This window comes from Pipra filicauda, unplaced genomic scaffold, assembly GCF_003945595.2.
Source record: "Pipra filicauda isolate LSUMZ 115617 unplaced genomic scaffold, ASM394559v2 scaffold541_size332799_pilon, whole genome shotgun sequence".
Classification (NCBI taxonomy): Eukaryota; Metazoa; Chordata; class Aves; order Passeriformes; family Pipridae; genus Pipra; species Pipra filicauda.
The window spans coordinates 22926-44415 of NW_024104689.1; the positions used below are offsets into that span (position 1 = coordinate 22926).

General features: G+C 46.3%; 1 protein-coding gene across 3 annotated transcripts; it reads right to left on the reverse strand.

The window, feature by feature from the left end:
- Positions 1 to 484: 484 nt before the first annotated feature.
- G3BP2 (G3BP stress granule assembly factor 2) lies at positions 485 to 20520 on the reverse strand. Of its 3 annotated transcripts, none has more exons than XM_027737829.2 (12): positions 20370 to 20518; positions 13172 to 13290; positions 12707 to 12788; positions 11549 to 11722; positions 11137 to 11227; positions 10762 to 10864; positions 9746 to 9926; positions 8697 to 8795; positions 4823 to 4925; positions 4444 to 4572; positions 4150 to 4268; positions 485 to 3413 (listed from the first exon to the last, which is right to left on the reverse strand). In XM_027737829.2, exons 2-12 carry the CDS (start codon positions 13264 to 13266, stop codon positions 3141 to 3143), a joined length of 1449 nt encoding a protein of 482 aa, XP_027593630.1. In that variant the 5' UTR covers positions 13267 to 13290; positions 20370 to 20518; the 3' UTR covers positions 485 to 3140. The 3 variants fall into 3 exon arrangements, with proteins under 3 accessions (XP_027593630.1, XP_039243157.1, XP_027593631.1); XM_039387223.1 differs by lacking the exon at positions 20370 to 20518 and adding an exon at positions 19882 to 19962; XM_027737830.2 differs by lacking the exon at positions 8697 to 8795 and having other exon boundaries at positions 20370 to 20520.
- Positions 20521 to 21490: the final 970 nt, after the last annotated feature.

Below are 21490 nucleotides of genomic sequence, written 5' to 3' on the forward strand. Positions count from 1 at the left end.
ACACCTCATCTATGAGCAGTGTGAGAATAACCCTTTTACCAACCTTTTTGGGTAACTTCTAACAAACACAAGAAGTAACAAAACAGGGACAATCACTTCTGCACCATCAAGAGTAAGAAGCCCTAAAGTGCAAAGCAAGCAATTCCAGCTGATTTTTTTAATACAACTCAGCTCACAATTCTCCCAGCACCACCACAACATCCACGGAAGCTGTATCCTGTAGCCGGATGCTGCAGCCTGGCAGGGTGTGGAGGAATGCCACCTGGGACACCTCTGAGAGGAGCTTGTGTCCTCCCCGGGCCACACATAGCCTGAGGTGAGAGAAGCCACCAAAGTCAAATACTTCAAGGTTCATGAGGCCGCGGTACTGTGGGTTCCCACTGTCACCGGCCAGGTCAGCACCAATGTTCTTACAAGCTTTCCTGTAAGCCAGGGGTGACAGTGCTCCCACAGCACCTGCATGCAAGAGAATTAGGGACATGGATAAATGCTGCAGACATCAGTAGTTTATTGGTATGTTTAGTCAAAACACATTCAGAATGGAAACTTAAAAATACTTTCCACCTGCAACAATTAAACTAGAATCTACTAGCATATAATGCTTGACACATTACAGCAATAAAGATGGTAATCCACTGTCTTGAATACCTACTAAAGCCAAGATGGTCAGCCAAGTTTGTTGAAATGGAACCGTAATGACAAAATACTCCCACCATTCACAAATCAGCAACTAACAGTAATGGTCAGTGAATCCCTTCCTTTGCTCTAAGAGATACATTTATTATTGAGAGGGTCGAGAACACATAAGAGTCCACAGTACAGCAGGTGAGCTATCACCATGTAAACTTCTCTGGATGATGTTCCAAGGGTTCGTGTCATTTAAACAAGAAGCAAGCCAAAAAGCAGAATGGCTCAGTGGCTCTTTTTACTACTCTGTTTTTGTTCTTGATTATTTCCAGTGCCATTTGCCATACAAATGAATTAGGTGGCAGCAAAACACCACAGCACTATAGAAGGAAAAAAAACCCTCTAGGCTACACAAATCACACTGGTGGCAAATTGCTAACTGGTAACAGCAATTTGTCCGAGGGCTTCAAACCTAAGGAGTGGAGTTGTGTGGCCAGCAGTTCAAGTACTACAGATTTCCAGGTAACAGCTGAAATTGCGAGACCTTCAACAAAAAAACTGAAATATGAAAATGCAAACTGGTAGAAATGCATCCCGGGAAAAAAAGCGTATGAAAATAGTGCAAGACTTACCATGGAACACAGAAGACCTCAAGTCTGGCAGAGAACAGACAGATGCCACTCCACCTTGCCTAGCGTAACAGAAAATATGTGCAAAATCCTCCAGCCTACTGGAAACCAGCAAATGATTGCATAATCCAGAGACAGATTGCTAGCATGCCCTCTCTGCTTTTGCTTGAAATGGCCAGTTTTGTATTTGAGGTCTCCCGTGCTCAGCAGCAGCTTCAAGTGGTCACACTTTCGCACGGACGCACCCCCCCTTTGCTCCTGACCCCTTGGAGCCGGCGCCGGCCGCGCGCCCTGGCAGAGCCCAGCTGTGCCGTCTGCTCCAGCTGCAGGTTACAGGAACGTGCTCCACAACATCAGCCAGGAACACAGCTCTCCGCTGGAAAACCCACCGGTCAAACTGCAGAAGAGGAGGTCTCCTTGCTATCCTTCGCTCCAGAGCCACATCAGTGCCAGCTTCAGCTGAGAGTTATGTGCAACATGAGTACGAGTTTTTAAAAAAGTGCAACTGGAAAATGCAAGAACTTAAGAGCTGCTGTTTAGTTCTCTGAAAATTGCAGTATCCCCGTTTTAGAAGCTCACCTTCACAGAAGATGCTCAGGTCTACTCACTAGGAGCTGGCCAGAAGCATCCACCGTTCTGGACTGACTTCTGCAATTCATGTCCAAGAGATTGCAACTCTGCTTCCTTTAACTCTGACATTGATTAAAAAGAAGAGACAACCTGGAGTCTACTTGGATGCCTTCTTCCTCCCTTCCCCCCTCAGCAAAAACACAGGCGAACTTGTTAATTGAAGAGCAAGGTGGATGATCATTTTAGCAACGTTTACTCATTGAAAGATACTGCAATTTTTTTTTAATACAATTTTCCAATTATTTTCTTTAAATGCTTTGCAGCCACTTGGCTTTGCAGCACAGTAATTCATACACTATACTGTACAAAATCACCAGCAAGACTGGAATGATGTATTCATAGAAGGCACCATCATGCTTATTACATTACCAGAGAACTCAAATACAGTCAAGACAAGTTTCACTGTACAACGCTTCTCGAAGGGGAAAGGGGAAGGAGGAGTGTGTTGAGCAGCCATCCCTGCACTGAAGAGGGGCAGATAGAAAAATCTGACGTGAGCTATCAAACTCGTTGCGTACTCAGGGCTACGACTTGGAAACTCTGGGTTCTGGTTAGTTTACAGCTAAATGGATTCCTTCTGGAACAAAGGTGTAGTCTCGTTAAGGTTTGTGTGTGTACAGAGGTTGGTCACAGCAAGCAGAGCGGACGCCCGCACCGTTCCCCAAGCTATTCTGTCTGAGTAAGAGGATGAAGGCTTTCCCTCCGATGCCTCCTGCAGCTGTCAGTATGAATGAGTTCAGAGGACCCATTAGTGCATTTTGATGAGTGCGTAAACACGAGTTGGTTTGGAGCCGAGTGTTCTAAGAAGGAAAAAAAAAAAAGGCAAGCTTCTCCAATTGCACAAATTGCACTATTTGTGTTTCCAACAGTAGTAGGCAGAAACGGCAACACTTACACAAAATGTGCAGCAGAGGGTTTTTGACTGAAAGGACCTGAAAGCTACTGGGCGTGTCCTTTAGTTCACTTTTGTTGCAGATAGTTAACCGGTCTTTTTTTCTTTTCTTTTTTTTTTCTTTTCTTTTTTTCAGTCCTCAATTCTCCAAGTCTACATTTATAAATTAACAGTGTGACTCCTGTTGTGAAATTGGGGAAAGAACGTCCACCTCAATTTAAATTGGAAACCAAAGGATGCTTTCACATCAAAGAAATGATCAGAAGGGCTGTGTCACATTCCAAAGCCAAAAAAAATTAACAAGAATGCAAACACGATGGATAATGTACCACTGACAAGACTGTCTGCCCCCAGAGGAGACTTCAGCGGCGCTGTCCAGTGAAACGGCCTTCCATCTGCCCGGTTCCTCGTCCAGAGCCGAGTTTCTGTGCCATGCCCCCCCTGGGGGGAGGTCCTCTTCCGTCCCGGTCCCTCATCATGCCGCCCCCCACGATTCCGCGGGGCCCGCCGGGGCCTCTTTCATTGCGGCGGAGATCCCTGCGGTCGTCGCCCCCGCCGCGGGTCTCTCGCTCCCGAGCAGCTCTGGTTTTTTTCTCTTCCACGTTCAGGCGCACCTCGCCCCGGAACATAATGGGCTTATGGGGAAAAGGGGTCAAGGCACACGTTAGTCACCGCGTCACACAGGCCACCGACACAAGGCACGCGAAAGCTCTGCCTCGGCTGCACGCCTCGTGCCCAGCACAAACAGCACCTGGTCAAGGTTCCCTGCAGCACGCAGCCTTAGCCCTGCACAACACCACTTTTACATTCACTTGGCATGCGAGGAATAAAGTGTTTGTCTCAAGGAAAAGCAGGGTTGTCTTTAGCCTCTTTCACATCCAGCTTTAGCCTTTTCACTTTAGGGTTAAGCTTCCTGAAGAATTCTCTACCAGGTCTCACTATAACATCACAGAAACAAAAACTGCTGCTTTCTCCTCTCCAGTTCCTCCAGTGAAAACTGCAAATAACCCTGCTCCTTTCTCTCAGACCCAGAGTGCAGAATTCAGACATCCAGGTGATACCCTTTGAAGGGTTACCTGCTCCACTTTCATCTCAAAAGGATCTCTAAGAGCAAGCGCTGAGCTCAGTGTGGTGTCTACGTGTGGAGGTAAGAGACCCAAATTCATATGATGCGGTTAGAGGAACACTGGCACAGCTTTTGTGAGCTACACAGCACTTCTGACACAATGAGAATGACAAAACTCTGGTTTTCTTACAGCTGTTTTTCGAATACCAGGCCCAACAGCAATACAAACTAGGATGGCCCATGTTACTCGGGGTTTCAGGCATTCAGTCCATCCCTGGAAGGGGTAACTCAATGCCAATACTTACTTTCGCAACTAAAATTCGCTGGACCGGCTCAGAATCATCAAATACCACGAAACCAAAATTAGGCAGTTTTCCTCCCACTCCTTTAGTATTTATGCGAAGTTCTACCACATTTCCAAAGCCTAGGAAAACACAAAGGAAGAGGCACTTTACCAAAACCCACAGTGCCAGCTGTATGACTGCTCTGCTTGTTCCAGACCTCTGCAGTGCTGCTCCCCGTGTGGCCCTAAGTCACTGCTATGTGCTTTTTTAACACAGCTTTTTGTCTCAGTCTCTGCAGCTGAAATCCTTACTTACTCATGAAGAACTCTTTCAGTTCACTCTCATCGATATCATGCGGCAAGTTCCCCACAAAGAGCTGGTGGCTGTCCGGATAGCGGATTATCCGACGATTATCCGACTCGTTCTGTTCCATGTCCCCTCTCCCTGTGCTCAAGAGAAGGCAGGCAGAACCACTGGGGTTAGATGATGTGCATAACCTCGGATGAACACATCTACGGACAGCACCAAGCACACTCAGTCAAACCAGCCTGGACTCCAAATCACATTCCCTCATTTCTAGTGGAAGGCAGCAGGAACAGGCAGTTAATTATCAGCCAAATACAACACAGGCCTGTCCAGGAGACACCTCTCATTAACTAGTCCCAAGCAGACATGCAAGCTGAATCCACATTACCTGGTCGAGGTCCTCGGGGTGGAAAACCTGGTCTTTCCCTGGGACGCTGTTCACGGACACGAGGAGGTTGAGACTGAGCTTCAGGTTTAGTTTCCACTCTTGGCTAAAACAGGAGAAGGCACATTATTTAACACTGGCCCAATAAAAACCAACCCAAACCCCCAAGCTCACCAAACCAAACCCCCCACAAGGCAAGGCATAGCTAAGTGGCATGCACAAAACAAATTCCAGAAGATATACATCCATGTCAATGTGTTTGGGAATATGTTTTTTTTCACCTCTATAAATTCCTCTGTACCAATCCAGGACTGCAGTGTTCAGTTATCTCTGTTAAAAGGTGCAAAGCAAACATCTCTCCACCAGAGCATCTCCCCAGAACATGGCTAAGGTGAATTTTCCATGTTTGACCAGGCATTGAAACCCCAACGCTCCGTTATTCACAAATCCCTCAACCTGACTTAAATCACAGAGGACATAAAGCTTCCTCATGCCAAGCTCAAACTTCACAGATTAGGAGGCAGTCCAAGATGAACACCGAGAGATGGGAAAACCACATTTTCTGTCCAAGTTCCTGAGGAATTCTCTTCCTTCAGTGCAGAACAACTATATGAAAACTACCCAATAGAAAGAGGAGAACAAAAGAAAAGCCCTTGGAAGTGTAATAAGTATTTCTAATACAATAAAGCCACCTGAAATGATTACCCTGCTGAGGATACTGTTCAACTTTGCTGATGTCAACACCATGATGCTCAAAGTACACCCTTCATATTTGGGTACTAGAACACCTATTCCATTTATATTTTGCCAGGAAAATTGCTTCTAGAGATAATTTGAGAAATAGAGACAGAACAATAAAAAATATTTCTATGCAGTCTGCTGTCACTGAAGCAATTCTCAACATTTTTTAAATTCCATTTTCTGTACAACAGTTAAGCGGCTGCTGCTGCGCTGGGTTCTTATCTTAGAGAAACAAAATTATCCTTAGGAGCATACAATTACAGGACTAGCCTGCAAGTAAGATTAAACACAAGGGGAACAGCTACAGGCCCACACTGCTGGGGAGAAGTAGTTTATGTTAAACATCTCCCTTATTTTCCTTTAAGCACTCAAGACAACTGGCAGTTCCAGCCAGACAGGACCTCCCAGGGGAAAAAAGAGTGGATTTTACAGGAAACACGCAGGTATTACACACCAAATGAATGCTTCAGCCCTCCTATCGCTTGTGCTGTACACGGCTAAGCCTTATTCTGTCCTTAAAATGCTTCTAGGATCACTTCTTCAATTCCAAGAATAAGCCTGAAAAATCAGCCTTCCTGTTAAATCTTGTTCCATTATATTTCCTCATGGGTCACTGGAGCTCCTCTGCCATCTTTTACTGACACATCTTTAATGTATTATAAATTATACCTCAAAAGCAAAATTTAATACATTCAGACTCCCATTCCTTAGATACTTAGTGTCCCTCCTATTAAATCCTGAGTAACAGTTAACTTGTACCTGCTTGCTCTGCATTCCACTGAACTTCTCATCTAGCACACAAACAGGTAATCTCATTAGTTGTTTTCTAATCAGCATCATCCCTTTCTACAGAGGAAGACTGCCTCAGTGCTCCTTGGTGCCAAACTGTGCTCCCCAAAACCCTGCCACTATTAGCAGCATCCCAAGATCCCTGATCAGGGCTGCCACTCACAGCCCAAGCAGCAGCCAACTGCAACTCCCATCTGCCAGCAGAGAGTACACCCAAAGACACCCAGAAAGGATTTCTACAGACAGCTACTAAAGGAGCCAAGTGCCACAAACCCCTGCTTGATGGAGCTTTGACAACAGTGAAGGAAAAGGTGACATTGTCTCTTCTCTTCAGGAGCTCACGCGGGGAGGGAAAGGGACTCACCCCTTCTGAGCAAGAAGACAAGAATCAGGGAGCACCCTGCCTGCCTCTGCCCCTCTGCACCCCTATGATAGCTGGTATGTTAATAAAAATGGGAGATAAAAATACCTGAAAATGCTATAAAGCAAAGTGCCCATTTATGAATGCAGGCAGGTTGATTTCTAATCATCCACAATCAGAGAAAGGACAAGAAATGCTTCACTCCACAGCTGTAAATAAACAGAACTGAACTGGTTTATATCCAGAACAGTACATGTGCAGTCCTTGGAGGGGTTCTCAGTTAACACTACGAGGGCTGTATTTTTAACTTGATAGAAGAGGGGGGAACTGGAACGATGCAGAGAAAGGAATGAGAAGTTAACAACTGCTTTGTAACATCCCCGACACCAGCTAGAACTGCATTCCAAAGGAGCCACCCACCCAGCAGTGCATCTTCTGTCCTCGTTTACATGCACACTGTCTGGCACTAATGGATCCATGAGAACAGGAAAAATCTGCTCCTGATTTGCAGCCCCTTGCACAAATGGTTTAGGTGCCTTTCCTACCAGACTTCTGTGTCCCATTTCTGAAACGTGTGCAAGAAAAGGAGCTCAGAACTGAGTAGTGCTGGCTGCAGAAGAGCTGAGAGTTGCAATGCCTGCCATGTCAGTCTTGTTCAGAAGCTTTCACACAGGACTACTTGAACATAAAGTCACAGCACAAGTCATCTAAAAGGGCACGATAAGCAGCAGACGCAACATGTACGCACTTAAGGGACATCTGTAAGCTCTCTTCTGCTCTCTGGCACACATCATTTGAAATGATTTTTGCAGGCACATTACAAAAATCCACCCTCTCTATTGCAAATAAATGAAAACTCATTTTGGTTTTGCATAAGGAAAATCTATTCTGTACTACAAACCCCACAGTTTTTACAGGTTAAATACCACCTAAGTGTTCAAAGCCCCGTTTAGGCTGATGAAGACAGACAGGCTTCCCAACTCATTACACAGCCATTATCTGATGTCCATGACAGTCCCAGAAAACCCAAAAGCAACACCATACAAGGTGCTGGAGTTTGTTTGAGTCTCTTGTTTTGTTTTTCCTGTTTTCTTGTTTAACATGCATTTGGCTGAAGGCTAATCCCAAATAGGTTCCTCTCTGTCAGTAAAAAATTGAGAAGAAACCAGTGCAAAACCAACAGCTGCAGTAACCCAGCTGCTCTACTGAAAACTGAAGTCTTTTAAAAAGGTTGGACATGAGCTACCATGACATACAGCGCTCAGGCACACAGTGCCAGGACCAGAGGTTAAAGGACACACGTTTTCAGGATTTCTATATTTCAGGAAGAAGCTGAATTCAGAGTCTCTGTGTCTCACATCAACTTGGCATGTGCAGGACATGAGCTGTCACCCGGTCAAACTTTCTTTCCTCTTTCCCCTCCTCACCCAGGCATCATAGGAATGGGAAGATGGCATTGCCCTGGCAAGGAAATGTGAATCCTTCCATTCCTTACACAGTCATAAGTTGGTACAGGGTTCTGTGACAAGCTAATTACACAGGGGTAATGAAACCCAGCATATTTCTGTGGATGTTAGCCTTGCAAGGCAATCTTGCACCTCAGAAATGGTGCTATCCCTTTTTACTGCTGGGGCAGTTCCACCAAGGCCCTTTTCAAACATACTTCAGAAAACTAACATTTTGTGGGGAACTGGTGTTTTGTTTCCCCCTGTAAACCAAACCATATCCCCTTAACACAGGTAAAAAAACCCTTCAGCAGCGATTCCTAGTCATGATTCCCTATGAACAATTTTAACAATACCACCACCCAAAGTTACACCTGTCACGTGCACGTGCCTTCGCTTGCGACAAGGAGGTGAGTGCATTAACATTTCAGACACAATTAATTTGTGCAATTTAAGTCAAACAAGTTGATCTGTTAATTTAAAAAACTGAAGCAGTTTGCAGAAGTAATGAGACAATCCAAGGTGTTCACAGATGGGTTACCTGTGAGACTGGTGCTTTAACATGGGGTGGAATTCCAGAGGAAGAAACAGTACCACTAGGAGGCAGGTTTTTACTGGTCACTGAAGCCCAAGAGAAAGCCTGCAGGAAATGCAACAAACCTAGGCTACTAATCATGGCAAACCACTGACATTCCTACAGGGAAACTCGTCTGCTGAAAATACACTTTTGGTTCACATCTGACTTTTAAATCATTGTTGTGCAAGCATTACAACGGAGAGACAGGAGGCTGTGCAGTTCTGTGGACTCCGATGGCGTGGAGCAAGTGTGTACCGTGCTACCTGAGTGAGCCCCCTTCCCTCAGCACTCCCAGATCACTGCTTTCCGTGATGTAACCAAACCTAGGACTGAAAACCCTGGAGTGGTAAGTGTCTTCTGCACGAAGAAAGACAGTGGATGCCAGAAGTTACAAGTGAAAATGCAAAAGAGAAAAAGAATTGGGAAAAACAGTACGGGAGACATGCTGGAGCTAGAAAATGACCTGGTCCAGCTTTCACTGGCTCTCCCAGCACTTCCAAGCCTCCCAGGTGTCACCACAGCAGATGATGCACAGCGTGCACTGTGGTTTTTAAGATTAGGCATCTTGCCCCTAGAGGAGACAGTCAGTGCCCCCATTCTCATTTTGAACCCACAGTGCCAGCAATTTTGCATGTGTTAGTGTGTTATGTTTTTTTTTTCAAGGAAGAGCAGTGGTTCCCACTGTAGGAGATTTTTGGTGGTGGTAGCTAGGTGTTTTCTTAACATATGTTAACTCCACATTTAAAAACGTCTACACATGCATAAAACCACACACACACACTTTACAAGCAGAGCATAAAATTTACAATGGGTGACGAGCAGCACTTAAAAATACCATTTTTTCCTTTTTTAGTGAAACTTTCCATTTTTACACGTTCAAGGTTCATGTCTAGCTGTTCATACAGCATGACACTGAAGAGAGGGACCAGTATGGCCACTCAAAAAGGCAAAGCTCAAAAGCAAATCTGTTTTACCATCTGCACCCAGTAGCACAGATATGACTTTTAACTAACCTTCGGTGGTTCTTGTGGTAGTGAAACAGGTTCTACAGGAGGTGGAGACGGAGACTTCTCTTCTAGCTCCTCGAGGGTCTTTTCTTCTACTTCAGCTTTCAGCTCCTCGGTTTTTGTTTCAGATTCCAATTCTGGCTCAGGTTCATGAGATGATTCTTCCAGTGCCTCCTCTATCCCATTGCTACAATAATCAAATGCATTTGATGAGCTTTTCAACTGCTTTGTATTTTATGACTTTTTGTAAGCCATGCTGTGGTAACAACTGGTATTAAAAAGATCATTGATGCACTCAGCAGACGTTGTCTAGTGATGTTATAACTTGTTTTTTTAACAAGGGAACCAGGAAATCATTTCTGGCCCTTATGAAGCCATTCCTACACTTCAAAAAAAGCACAGTGGTTTGGTGGTGTTTGTGGGGGTTATTTCTGTGTTTGGTTTTTGCAATAAAATGTATTTTTCTAATAAAATGATAATTTTTTTCTTTAAACTTGTTGAGATTTGAAGACACACAGGACAGAGACCTATTCTTCCAATACAGCTGTACAGCAGCTTCTCCAGAAGTAGATCTTCCTCTCAGTTTCAAGTGATACCCAAATTTGAGGAGTAACACTCCTGCTCAGTGCAGAGGGGTTGGACCAGATGACCTTTAAGAGGTCCCTTTCAACTCAAACTATTCTGTGATTCTATGATGAACCACCCTTTGTCAACTCTTCACATTAACTACATCATATCTGAACAAGCTTGATCCCATTAAGTGTGTACATACACGTAGTTGTCACCTTTTCACCTCTCTTTTGAAAAGTAAAAATAACTAACAAACATAAGAACACCCTCCATTTCCTCTCTCCAGTAAAGCAGCAACGTTTCAAAATAATGTAGCACTAACATAACACACACCCCTGTATCAAGTGTATTTTCCTGAACTACCTGTTAAGTCACATACAGAATCCAAAGCCAAAGCAATTCGGTCATTTTTATTAAAAAAGCAAGGTCATGTATTAAAAAGGACTTCTTACGTTACAGGATGGTTTTCATAGTAAGTACTGCTTGCATTCTCTTGCACAGGTTCAGGTGATGGTTGTCTTTCCTCCTGCTCTTCTTCCACCTCTTCCTCAGACTCTGACACAAAACCAAAAACTTCCTTATACATTTCTGCAAGTGTACACAAGCTGCACTCAAATAAAAGCATATTAAAATAGTAGCAATCAAAATAAAGCTTCATCAACACGAAATAAGTAAAATTAGCTGCAAGAAAAGATGGAAGACCCTTCCTCTCATTCAAGAGGTTTGGTTGCTCATGATTTTCACAAAAAGAAGAAGCTGGAGACAGCTGTGCACACATGCCAGAGGAACAAGAACCACACAGACTCTACTCGTTCAGTCCTTCTCACCTTCGTCAAGTTCTCCTTCTGAATCCCCAAATACTTCATCTTCATATCTGAAGATATCATTATGGACATAGAATTTGTTTGGAACAGATCCCTGTAAAAGAGCAACATGCAGTGTTTAGCAAATACAGATTATTACAGTCCACAAGAAGGATGGATTAGAGATAAGCTGTGGGTACACACCAACATTAGGCAATAGGACTATGTCCCTACAGTTGTTTTTCAAGCAGCACCTCTTCCCTAAGTACACAACTGGGCAGTAACTTCTGCCCAACTGTGACACATGTAGTGACAGCCTCCAGACCAAGTTTTAAAGCCAGATCATCTCTTTTGTCCCAATGTGACAAATTGTAGCTACAGGTCAGGTTTCCATCATCACTACTTGGAAGTTTAACACGATCTCTCGCACACTTACTTCTGGAGCAAGCACAAAAGTCTGCATGAACTTCCTCATGGGCTGCCCATTGTTTGACAGCTCCCCCATGACCTGCACGACCACGCCGTCGCTCAGAGTGGCGTGAGCGTCCACGTGACGGATCTTGGTGTGGCACTCGCTGAACTGCAGGGACATCACCTTCTTGTGTATCTCCTAGAAATGCAGACGGACACTTCAGCTACAGGGAGTTTTGCACAGAGCTGTGGAATACCTCTGAAATACCTGAGCTGGAACTAACACAAAAAGGAACTCCCCTGAAGCTCAAAAGGTAAATGCAGGAACTAAGAAGTGTCTTCCACTGAGAAGTGTCTTCCACTGAGAAGAGTCTACCTGAGCTCATCTAACTTTTAATCTGAATTTTTCCACTAGGATTCAAACACTTCTCAGAGTAGTCAAATAGCATACAACTTGCTATCCAATTTTTCCAGCTGCATTAAAACCAATGACATTTTTCATGGCTTTAGTTTTTTAAAGGGCCCGTGAAAGAGACAGGATTTATCTTGTGTTAAAAAATAAAGGAAACCCAAAAAAACCCCAACAACAAAATCACCCCAAACCAACCCTCTATCCATTGTCAAAGTACCCAAATGTCACAGGAGGGGGGAACATCTGCACTGCAAAGATTTTTGTGCTGCTAAATAAGCCACACTGCTCAAAGACGTGGCTGCCACACGAACAGATGTCACTAGGTGACAAACATTACTGTGATAAAGAGGTACAACCAAAGAACCCTCACTTCACTTCTTCAAAAAGTTTTATTCCACTTGAGCAAAACTGCACCCACAGAAGAATTTATTGCAATTCACAAAAATCAGTCCCTTTCCCAAGGAACCACTTCTAACCAAAATAAGATACATCAACAGTACAAGTCTGTCAGGTCCTCTTGATTCTGTTTCCCATCCCAAATGCACCTTCTGCAGCCCAGATGCAAAGCTGATGAATCAAACATGACCCTCAGTAAAAGCAGAAATAAGCAAACAAAAAAAGTCAAGCTACCAAATTCCTATTTGTCTCTGAACAGGAAGCAGTACCACAATACATTGTTTACCAGATAAGAAAGTCAAAGCCACTGGTAAAGAAAAAACCTGATTTATTCTGAACATTAATGAAGATTACATGACTGATTTTGATACTCACAGCTTGACCATACACTGCCTCTTGCGGCTTCCCGCTGGCATCCAGTCCTCCGTGGACATAAGAAGAATTCCTGCCATAAAACCTGCAAGTAGAGACGTGAAAGTCATAGAAGTGAAAAAAAATAGAATCAAACCCAACAAGTATTTTAGTCAAAAATCGTAGAGCTCAATGCAACAGGAATTTTCAGCTCACGAGTGTCTATCCAGTCTCCCCAGCCTCAGCAAGGATTTCTGGAATCTGTCCACATTACCCTTTTAGCAGCTGAGAAGCAGCTCACTTTTCCACAGAGGGAACACCTCGATAGCATGCCATATATCTGTATGAGCACACTTGGTTCCAGAGGCTAAGGAATTTTCAGTAAGAGTTAGTCAGGTCCATTCCCTGCCATACTCAGAAATTAATGTACAAGGAACAGGACAGACTCTCGTTCAAAAGCATTAGTCCCTTAGAGTGTGGAAGTGTCACCTGTGCAGGAAGTCAGGAGCTTTGTTCAGCAGGGTGTAGTACTGTCTCACGAACTCCCGCCCTACGAGCAGGGGACTTGGCTTCTCCATCACCATTTCTTTGGTACACAGTGTCAAACGCTGTAACCAAGAACAGTCACCTTAGTTTGAGGATCACAACTTCCATGCAACTTCCATACGTCACAACTTCCCCAGAACAGGATGAACGCAGAGATATTAGAACTGAAACAATTCTGTGAACAGGGGCTTAATTCATTAGAAACTACCCACCAATTCAGGACACCCTCCCAACCCTCATTCAAGTAAATAAAAAGATTTCAGTCAGTTCATGTATTACTTTGATGAGCAGGGAACAGTGGATACAAAGTCCCTTACAGAACAGGTGCTTAAAAAAACCCCAACCTCAAACAACCAAGCAACAACCCTGTTAAAAACCTCTTGCACCATTTACTTAAGCCTCTGGCAATAACCTGATGAACATTTAAAAACCCGAGTTCCACAGCGCTGCAAAGCAAACAGGAATACACTTTCTTAGGGCAGCTGGTACCATTCCTTCCTCTTAAAGCACATCTGCTTCAAAAGGTCACTGTCACATGTGTAACATGAAGATGGGAGCACCAATATTCTGAAGCAATTGTGTGGGCTGGATTCACATCCTCTGCAGACTGGGGAGGGAAACCCTCAGTCCTCAGAGATGACTGAAGTCTTAGGTACTATTTGTCCAACCAAACTGCATTTCACATTTGTCATACAATGACTGGAAATAGTTGGAAAGGACTTCTGTGGATCACCTGGTTCAACCTGCTATTCTCCTACCCATCCACTCTGTCTTGCAGACCATCCATGTCACAAAATGATCTTCAGTACCCTGGAAGATATTTTGATGGCTTGTCAGCAGCCAGCACATTGTTTTTTCCAGCTCACTTAAAACTGCCAGTGTCTCCAATCATGAAATTCCCTCCAGTTCTCACACTGAAGCCTAATCTATTTTCCCTCTCCAAAAAGTAATGTGCAGGCGAGGCAGCAGGCAAAGAAGACCAAGTCAAAACCCCAAGTCTCCAACTTCAGAGATAATCCTAGAAACAGATCTTTGGTTTCTCACCAAAACAACCTTGACCCGTCAATCTACGCCAAGGGCCAATACAAGGGACTGTTTGCAATTACTGCCAGACAGGACATAAAGCACGTGAAGTGAAATTGGGAGATTAACCTCAGCTCAAGAAGGGCCTGTAATAAAGGTAAAACACACACAGGAGCAGTGCCACAAACATGTCAGATCCTGCATCATAACGGAACTCACAAGGAAAAAGCCCAAACGTGTAGCTCAAACAGTTTACACTCACTGGACAGTCAAACTAATCTCAACCCAGCAATCCAAGACACAAGACAACAACAAGAGCTGTTCCCAAAGACAGTTATCCAGGAACCACATCTGAAACAACAGTCTCACAGTCTTATAAGTAAGGCAGAAGGCAAGGCCTGAAGCAGAAATCATGAACTTGGGGATAAAAAAATCAGCAAATTTATTTTAGGCTTATCCAAAATTGTCAATATAACCTTCCAAGACTCTGGAACACAGTATTAGTTGTGCCTTACAGGAAGCCCCAGGGCAAGTAATTGTGCCAATAAGACCCAAAACCAAATGTCAAGAATACTAAGGGACATCAAAGGTTTGAGCCCTGAGCATGTTCAAATGGGGAACAAAGGAAAGAAAACAAAATCTGAGCAATTTGAGGATCTTCCCAATATGACTCATACTACAGCAATGGCAGCACATGGGAATTCTAGTGAGAAACCAGCCTTAAAAGAACAAGGACATCTCACTTTCTACAGGTGAGACTATTCTTTTTTTTCCTCCCCTGTCCCCCTAGCAGACGATGAACACAAAACTGGCGACAGGATCTTCACCACAAGTCCTTGAAAGAACACACAAGGATGGAGCTTCATCATGGGGTTTTTTAAGACCCTATTAAAAAGCAGATGATAGCCACCACACATTCTTATGAAGGCAATAAGCAAAGTACATTTGGTAACAAATTGCTGGCATACCTCAAGGAACACTGAAAATGCCCCCGGGGACAAAACATAATAATCTGTGACAAGTCATTACACTCCAAGAGATCTGTATCACACTACATCTTTTCTTCACTGGAAGCTGTCCTATTTCAGGAAGGGCTGCCAAAACCTTTCAGAAAATCTGGAAGAGGCAGGTGTGCAATGATCACACACAGCCAGTTCTTCCCTACCGACTTCAAACAGAAGTTGGTTTAAATGCTCCCAGACAGGAGCGCCTGTCCATGCTCTTCCACGTTTCCAGTGACAGTACTATCGATTTACATCACACAGGCACAGGATTTTACAGGATGCCTCTACAGTTCCTCACCTGTCTCAGTATTATTTCATTCTCTCTTCAGAGATCCCAGTAGGGGTAGCAGAAGCTTAATGAACTGTTCAGGTCTCCCAGGTCATTAAAAGGCAGTAAAATAAAACAGCAGGTACTCCCTGATAGCAGCACGGGCGCCATGAAACCAGGTTTCCAAAAGATTAAAATCTCCACGTGTCCCAATTAGTAAAGCGCCTCCCTGAAGTCAAGAACCCGAGTCTTAGCAGGCCCAAGGGGGTTGGAGGCAAAGGTACCAGTGAAATGTAAGCCAAACCTCAAGGCATGACCCTCAACAATTTACATAGGCCAAACTTACAAAGAACTCTATTTTCATGACTTACCAGGCACCACATATGCTCTATAAAAAGTATATTTCCCCCTATCTTCAGTACATACTCAAGAAAAAAAAATTAATAACAGCTAAAAAAGAAGAACCTGAGTGTTCTTCTCCCTGAAATGAAACAAGCCACATTCTTCGATCAGCCTGAGCAGCCACTGGGAAAGTGTCTTAATGAGAACTTATGGCTCAAGGCACCCGTGTACACACTGGCCAGAAACAAAACACTGAAACTGGGATGGCAATCACCAGAAATCGAATACATTTATCTGCTCATTTCTTTATAGTGCAAATGTACTGTCCAAAAATCCCTCCACTATGCGCTTGACTAAATAAGCTGCACACAGAGAATAACACAAACAGCCCTGCAATTGCTGCCTGTCCACAGGTAATCCTGCCCATGTCCTGCTGTCGTAATTCATTGACAAATGCCATTTCCACCCTTTCAGTACTTCTGGTTCCTGTGCTGCCAGGAAGGCACACAGGATTTGCAGTATGTTCTTGATCCAAGGAGAACCAGCAGCCACAGGACAGATCTTGCAATAAACTGGCAAGCTGGAAGACTAAATGAAACATGCAATCTCTCTCTTCCCCAAACAAGACTCAGAGGTGAGGGACCCAACTCCAAAACTGAAGGAGCATGCATATGTGCCAGTGCAATGCTTCCTGCAACTTTGATAGGTGTGACACAAGTTCAGAACAACTTTAGCCTACAGGTGAGATCTCTTTCAAGAGAACAAAAACAATGGGAGAAGTGGCATGGACAGGAATTATTTGTTATTTGCAGGCAAAGATAAGCAAATGAACAAAAGCAGAAAGAACATTTTCCTCCAAAGAGCAACTGCAGGGTAGTGCTGAGATTTATTTAACATCTTTAGATGGCCATGACAAATAAAGCACAAAGTCAGCCCTTGCAAGGATATGAAACTGCTGTGGGCTGAAGGGATGACACAGGGCTCACTCACATTAGGATCACTGTGCTGAGGCACGGGAGAACCAACTGCTGCAATAATCTCTCCCGTCTACACTGAGGTGAGAGTGTGCAAATTCATTCAGCCTGTAATCATCTCTATACACGGAACTTTATTAAGCTGTTTGTTCCTACAGCTAAATAAAAAAACCCAACCAAAACCCAAAGGCCAACTCCTCAGCCATCAGTTTGCACAGGGGGGCAGCAGCAGTTCCTGAAGAAGCCCTGCAGCCGGCTGGGCAGTGAGCAGTCGGTGTGCCCTGGCACACCCTGTGCTCAATAAGCAGCTCTCGCTCTGGAGATGCCTTTTCCCCTATAATACACGTAAGCATTCCCGTTATCCTTTCCCCTGCCCTGGAGAAAGAAGAAACGTGACCGGTCCTCTGTGGCAAGGCACTGTTACCTGAGGCAGTGACTAAGCTACTGAATGGTGCCTACGTGCTCAAATTTAGGTATCCAGAGAATAAACTTTGGCACAAAGTCTTTGGTTGTGCCCAGAGAGGTAGTTCAAAACCAATTCCATCCTGTTTCAAGACAGATCAACAACAGTGATGCTGCCTGGACTTCACCATATTCTACTTGGGGGAAAAAAAAAAAGGCTGAACTGGGTTGTGACAGCAGCTCAAGGAAGTGTCACCTGAAGGTGAAGGTAACATCCATCAAGACAAACCTCTAAGCTTTGTGAGGGAGATGTGGGCCCCACCACTTGTTTTAATAAAAAACTATAAGCAAGTAGAGTGCTTTGGTTTATTGACAAGCAAATTTTACCCTCTGAACAGTTCATCCACAGCATTTGTCATAACTAAAGACATGCAGACATAAAGCTATACTTTTACATAAATCTGCAACAGTGTGGCTCCTGTCCAAGCTGCTGATCGGATTTGAATTTACCACTTAAACAGAAAATAAAATTGGGCAAAATGTTCTTGCAAATCAGAAAGATGCTCCTCACACCATGAGCATACTAAGCAAAGCCACAAGAGCCACCGTGCTACTTCCCACACCACAGGAGCCCAGGGAAAACAGAAGGGAAGGGGAGAGCAGCTTTAACCATCTTGGACAGGTTTCTCTTGAACCCAGGTTACCCCTTGTAAACCGTGTTTCCTACTGCAGACAAGCCAGTAACACGTTACAGTGTGTTTGCTCCTGCAACCCATAAGCATGACTGAGGTCCCACCACTGCCACACATCGTGTGAAAAAAGGTAAAAATCCAACCGGCAGCTGACTGTCCAGCTGGCATCTGAATACAGCCCTGCAGAGACTGGCGGGTACCCCATGGAAAAGTAAAGTTAGCATCAGCTGCCAGGAAAAGAATCCAGAAAGAGCAATCAGAAGTCCCAAACAGCTCATTTCAGTACTGAAACCTCCTTCCCTCTGTCATGGCCTGCTAGGTAAGATCATCCTCCACCTGCAGTAAGGCCCAGCAGAGCTGAGTAATCTACCAGAATCCCTTTTACTTTATGATCTCCTTTACCTAATCTGCTACCACCCGAGCTGGCTGAGCCCCAAGGCACAGCGTGTAGCCCTTTCAAATCATGCTGTCCTGCAAGGTTGGTTTGGGTTTGGTTTGTGGTTGGGATTTTTGGGAGGAGTTTAACAGCACCCTGTATTTTAGGCCCATGACTACCATAGGGGACCAGCTTCTGGGCAGTTCAGCTGTGCCATCCAAAAGGGCTGATACCCACTCGAATTGCAGCAACAAGAATGACCCGTTCTGGGGAAGCCACTCCATCTCTGTGTCATCATCCAACACTAGGTTCAGTGCCTTTCTTCTAGTATCTCATCAGATACATCTATTAGTTTGACATAGTCATCTTCTCGCATGTTATTTGAGTTGCAGTGCAGTTCTTCATTTGTCAAACGCTCTCAACAGCAACGATATCCAGTACCACAACTGCTACAGTAGAAGGAAGGCTCAAATCCAACACTGTGCATTTAAGGTACTGCATTTCCTCAGCACATTTCCAGTGCCGTGAAATAATCCTAAGTGTGAGAGTTGATGCCTAATTTGAAACCTCGGTTCCATGAAGGAAAACGTGTTATTCCCACGGGCACCAGCAGCCAAGCAGATGGATGGCTGGCTCACTCGGTTTTCTCTTCAGTTTAAACCAGTTTTCACAGAAAAGATGTCACAACGGACACAGAATGCCTCCTTAATGACAAATCAACTCCAGGAGCTAAAGCAACGCCAGTTTGTCAGCAACCACAACTTCTCAGCTCAGAATCCAAGTTGACAAATCCTGTACCCACCTGCAGTGCCACAGTAACAGACACAGTACCTCAAGAAACCTGGGTATGGATAGATATAACTTACCCTATTTCTCAACAGCTCAAAACTACCTTAGGTATCTTTACACTCCTTTCTGTACCAAAGCAGAACATTTGCACACTGAACTTGAAGTATCTAGAATATACAGAGGGCTTGGGAATTGCCAAACCAGAATGGAAGGCTACAATAACAAAATCTGTATGAATGACTAAGTCTTTCTGGTTGAAATCAAACAATAATCCCATATCCTGTTGTTCTCTCCCGTGATAGTTCTTTCATGCAGTGGTACTCGGCACCAAGCTCAAGACCCAGGTTCACCCAGGTACCCAAGGGATTTAAAAGCTTTGTTGTGGAGATGCTCCTGGGTACCCACACTGGAACTGCAGCGACCTCTGAGGGGAAGGGGGGTAAAAGCCTGAGAACACACTGAGCTCAGCTCAGGTGACAAATGAGAGCAGCTCGGAGAAGATCTACTCAAGGCATCCAGCTCTGCAGAATAAAAGGTGCTCAAACAACTTCTGCCATATTACTGTGTGAAGACAGGGCAGCCCGGGTTATGAGTGGGGAAAGAGGAAGCGGAGAAGGGTGAGGTCTGCAGAGCTGGAGGAGCCCTCGGAGCCAGAGCTGCCATGGCAGCCCTAACTTGCAGGAGAGCAGAGGGCCCCCCGAGCCGAGGACGCGAAGCTAAGGCTGGTTCCGCAGTCCGAGCGAGGCCGACGGAGCGGCCCCGTCCGTGCCGAAGCCCACATACCTGCGGAGGGCCCTGCACGGCGATCGATCCCCGCGACGAGCCGGGAGAGGGACCGCAGGGCCCAGCGCCGCAACCCGCACCGAGCACCGCGGGCTTGGGGGCGCCTTTCCCCGGCGTCCCCGCGCCGCCCGGGGCGAGGCGGAAGAGCCGCCAAGGTGACGGTGAACAAAAGCCGCCACCCCCCAGCCCCGAGCGGGGCCGATCCCGCGGGCGGGTCGGGCGGCGCAGGGCACAGGGGGGCTCGGGGGCGCTGCTCCCTCAGCCCCGAGCCCCGAGCCCGCCGCTCGCTCAGCGCGGCGCGCGCCGTTCCCGCCTCTCGCTCAGCCTCGTTCCCGCCGCTCCCTCCGCGCGGCGCGCGCCGTTCCCGCCGCTCCCTCAGCGCGGCGACCGTTGAGCGATCACCACCCCCCCCCCCCACATACACACATACCTCCCACAGCCCGCGGCGGGGCCTACCCTGCCCGCGATCCCCCGCGCCGCTCACTCACCTCAGGGACAGAAGTCTCGGTGCGCGGGGCCAGGGGGCGTTTCCCCGCACGCCGCCGGGAGCTGCTCGGTGCCGGGAGCGGCGAGGGTGTCGGTGCGGCGGCGCGTCCCGGGCGGGGGTAGCGCGGGGCGGGCGGGGCACGGCGGCGGCGGCGGCGATGTCACAGCCGGGCGGGGGAGGGCGCGCGGCCGCGGTCCCGTGCGTGCGTGAGCGCGCGCGCCTGCGCGGGGCAAGCGTGCGGGCGGGGCCACGAGGGGACGGGAGGGGGCGGAGCATCCCGGCGCTTTCCGCCAATCCGCGCCGGCTCCGCGCGGTGACGTCAGCCGCGCGCGCGTATTTCTCGGCGGCCGGAGGCAATGGCGGCCCCGGAGCGGCGGTAACAGCGGCGGTAACGGGCGTTCCGCTCTTTGCTCCTGCTTTAACTGATCTCCTTCTGTTCTAGGTATGCCTGAGGGTCCGAGTCCTCCTACGGGGTCAAGGCACCGCTGTCCGCCGTGGAGCCCGGCGGGCGCGGCACGAGTTCGCCGGCAGTGCGTTACCTGGGGAATTTGGCTCCCGACACCTCCCCGGCTCGGTGCTGCCCGACCGGAGCTGCGTTCCGCTTGGACGGAGGTCTCCAGCCGCCTGCAGAGCGAGGGGTGCGGTCAGTGATGGGATACCATGCGGGTCCGTGCAGAGCTGTGCCACTGTCCGTAGCTCAGGCTGAAGTTCAGGGCTTCTCGCTGAAAGAGCAATTTTCTTGAGTTATGCTCAGGTATTAAATAACCCAAGGTTGCGGGTGAAATACTAAATAATTCTTTCCCGCCGTGGCAACAGCTGCCTCTTGTATTGTGTTATCTCCAAGAGGGCAGCTGGAGTGTGTCAAACATGTCTTTTGCAAATAACTCACTTCTGTAAGGGCTCTACGTGTAAGGATGGAAATACTTAGAAACAAATAAATTTTCTTTGGTGGAAAAATCTTGCTTTGGTTGTTTCTTTGTTTCTTGGTAAGGAGCAGAATCTCCTTATGCCTGGCTTGAGTGTGTCAGGTGAGTGCTGATGTGTGCACTGACCCAGAAAGGGGAGTACCTTCAACCATCCCTGTTGGGAAGGTGGGGGGATCCTTTTTTAACTCTGTGGTGT

Bases quoted from the DNA above. Each gene is read 5' to 3' on its own strand.
- G3BP2 (XM_027737829.2), bottom strand. From the start codon at position 13,266: ATGGTGATGGAGAAGCCAAGTCCCCTGCTCGTAGGGCGGGAGTTCGTG. The intron at 11,723-12,706 runs GTGAGTATCAAA...CTGCATTTCTAG, and splicing joins AGGCAGTGTATGGTCAAGCT to GAGATACACAAGAAGGTGAT. The intron at 10,865-11,136 runs GTGAGAAGGACT...GTTTTGTGTCAG, and splicing joins AGAAGGAGAACTTGACGAAG to AGTCTGAGGAAGAGGTGGAA.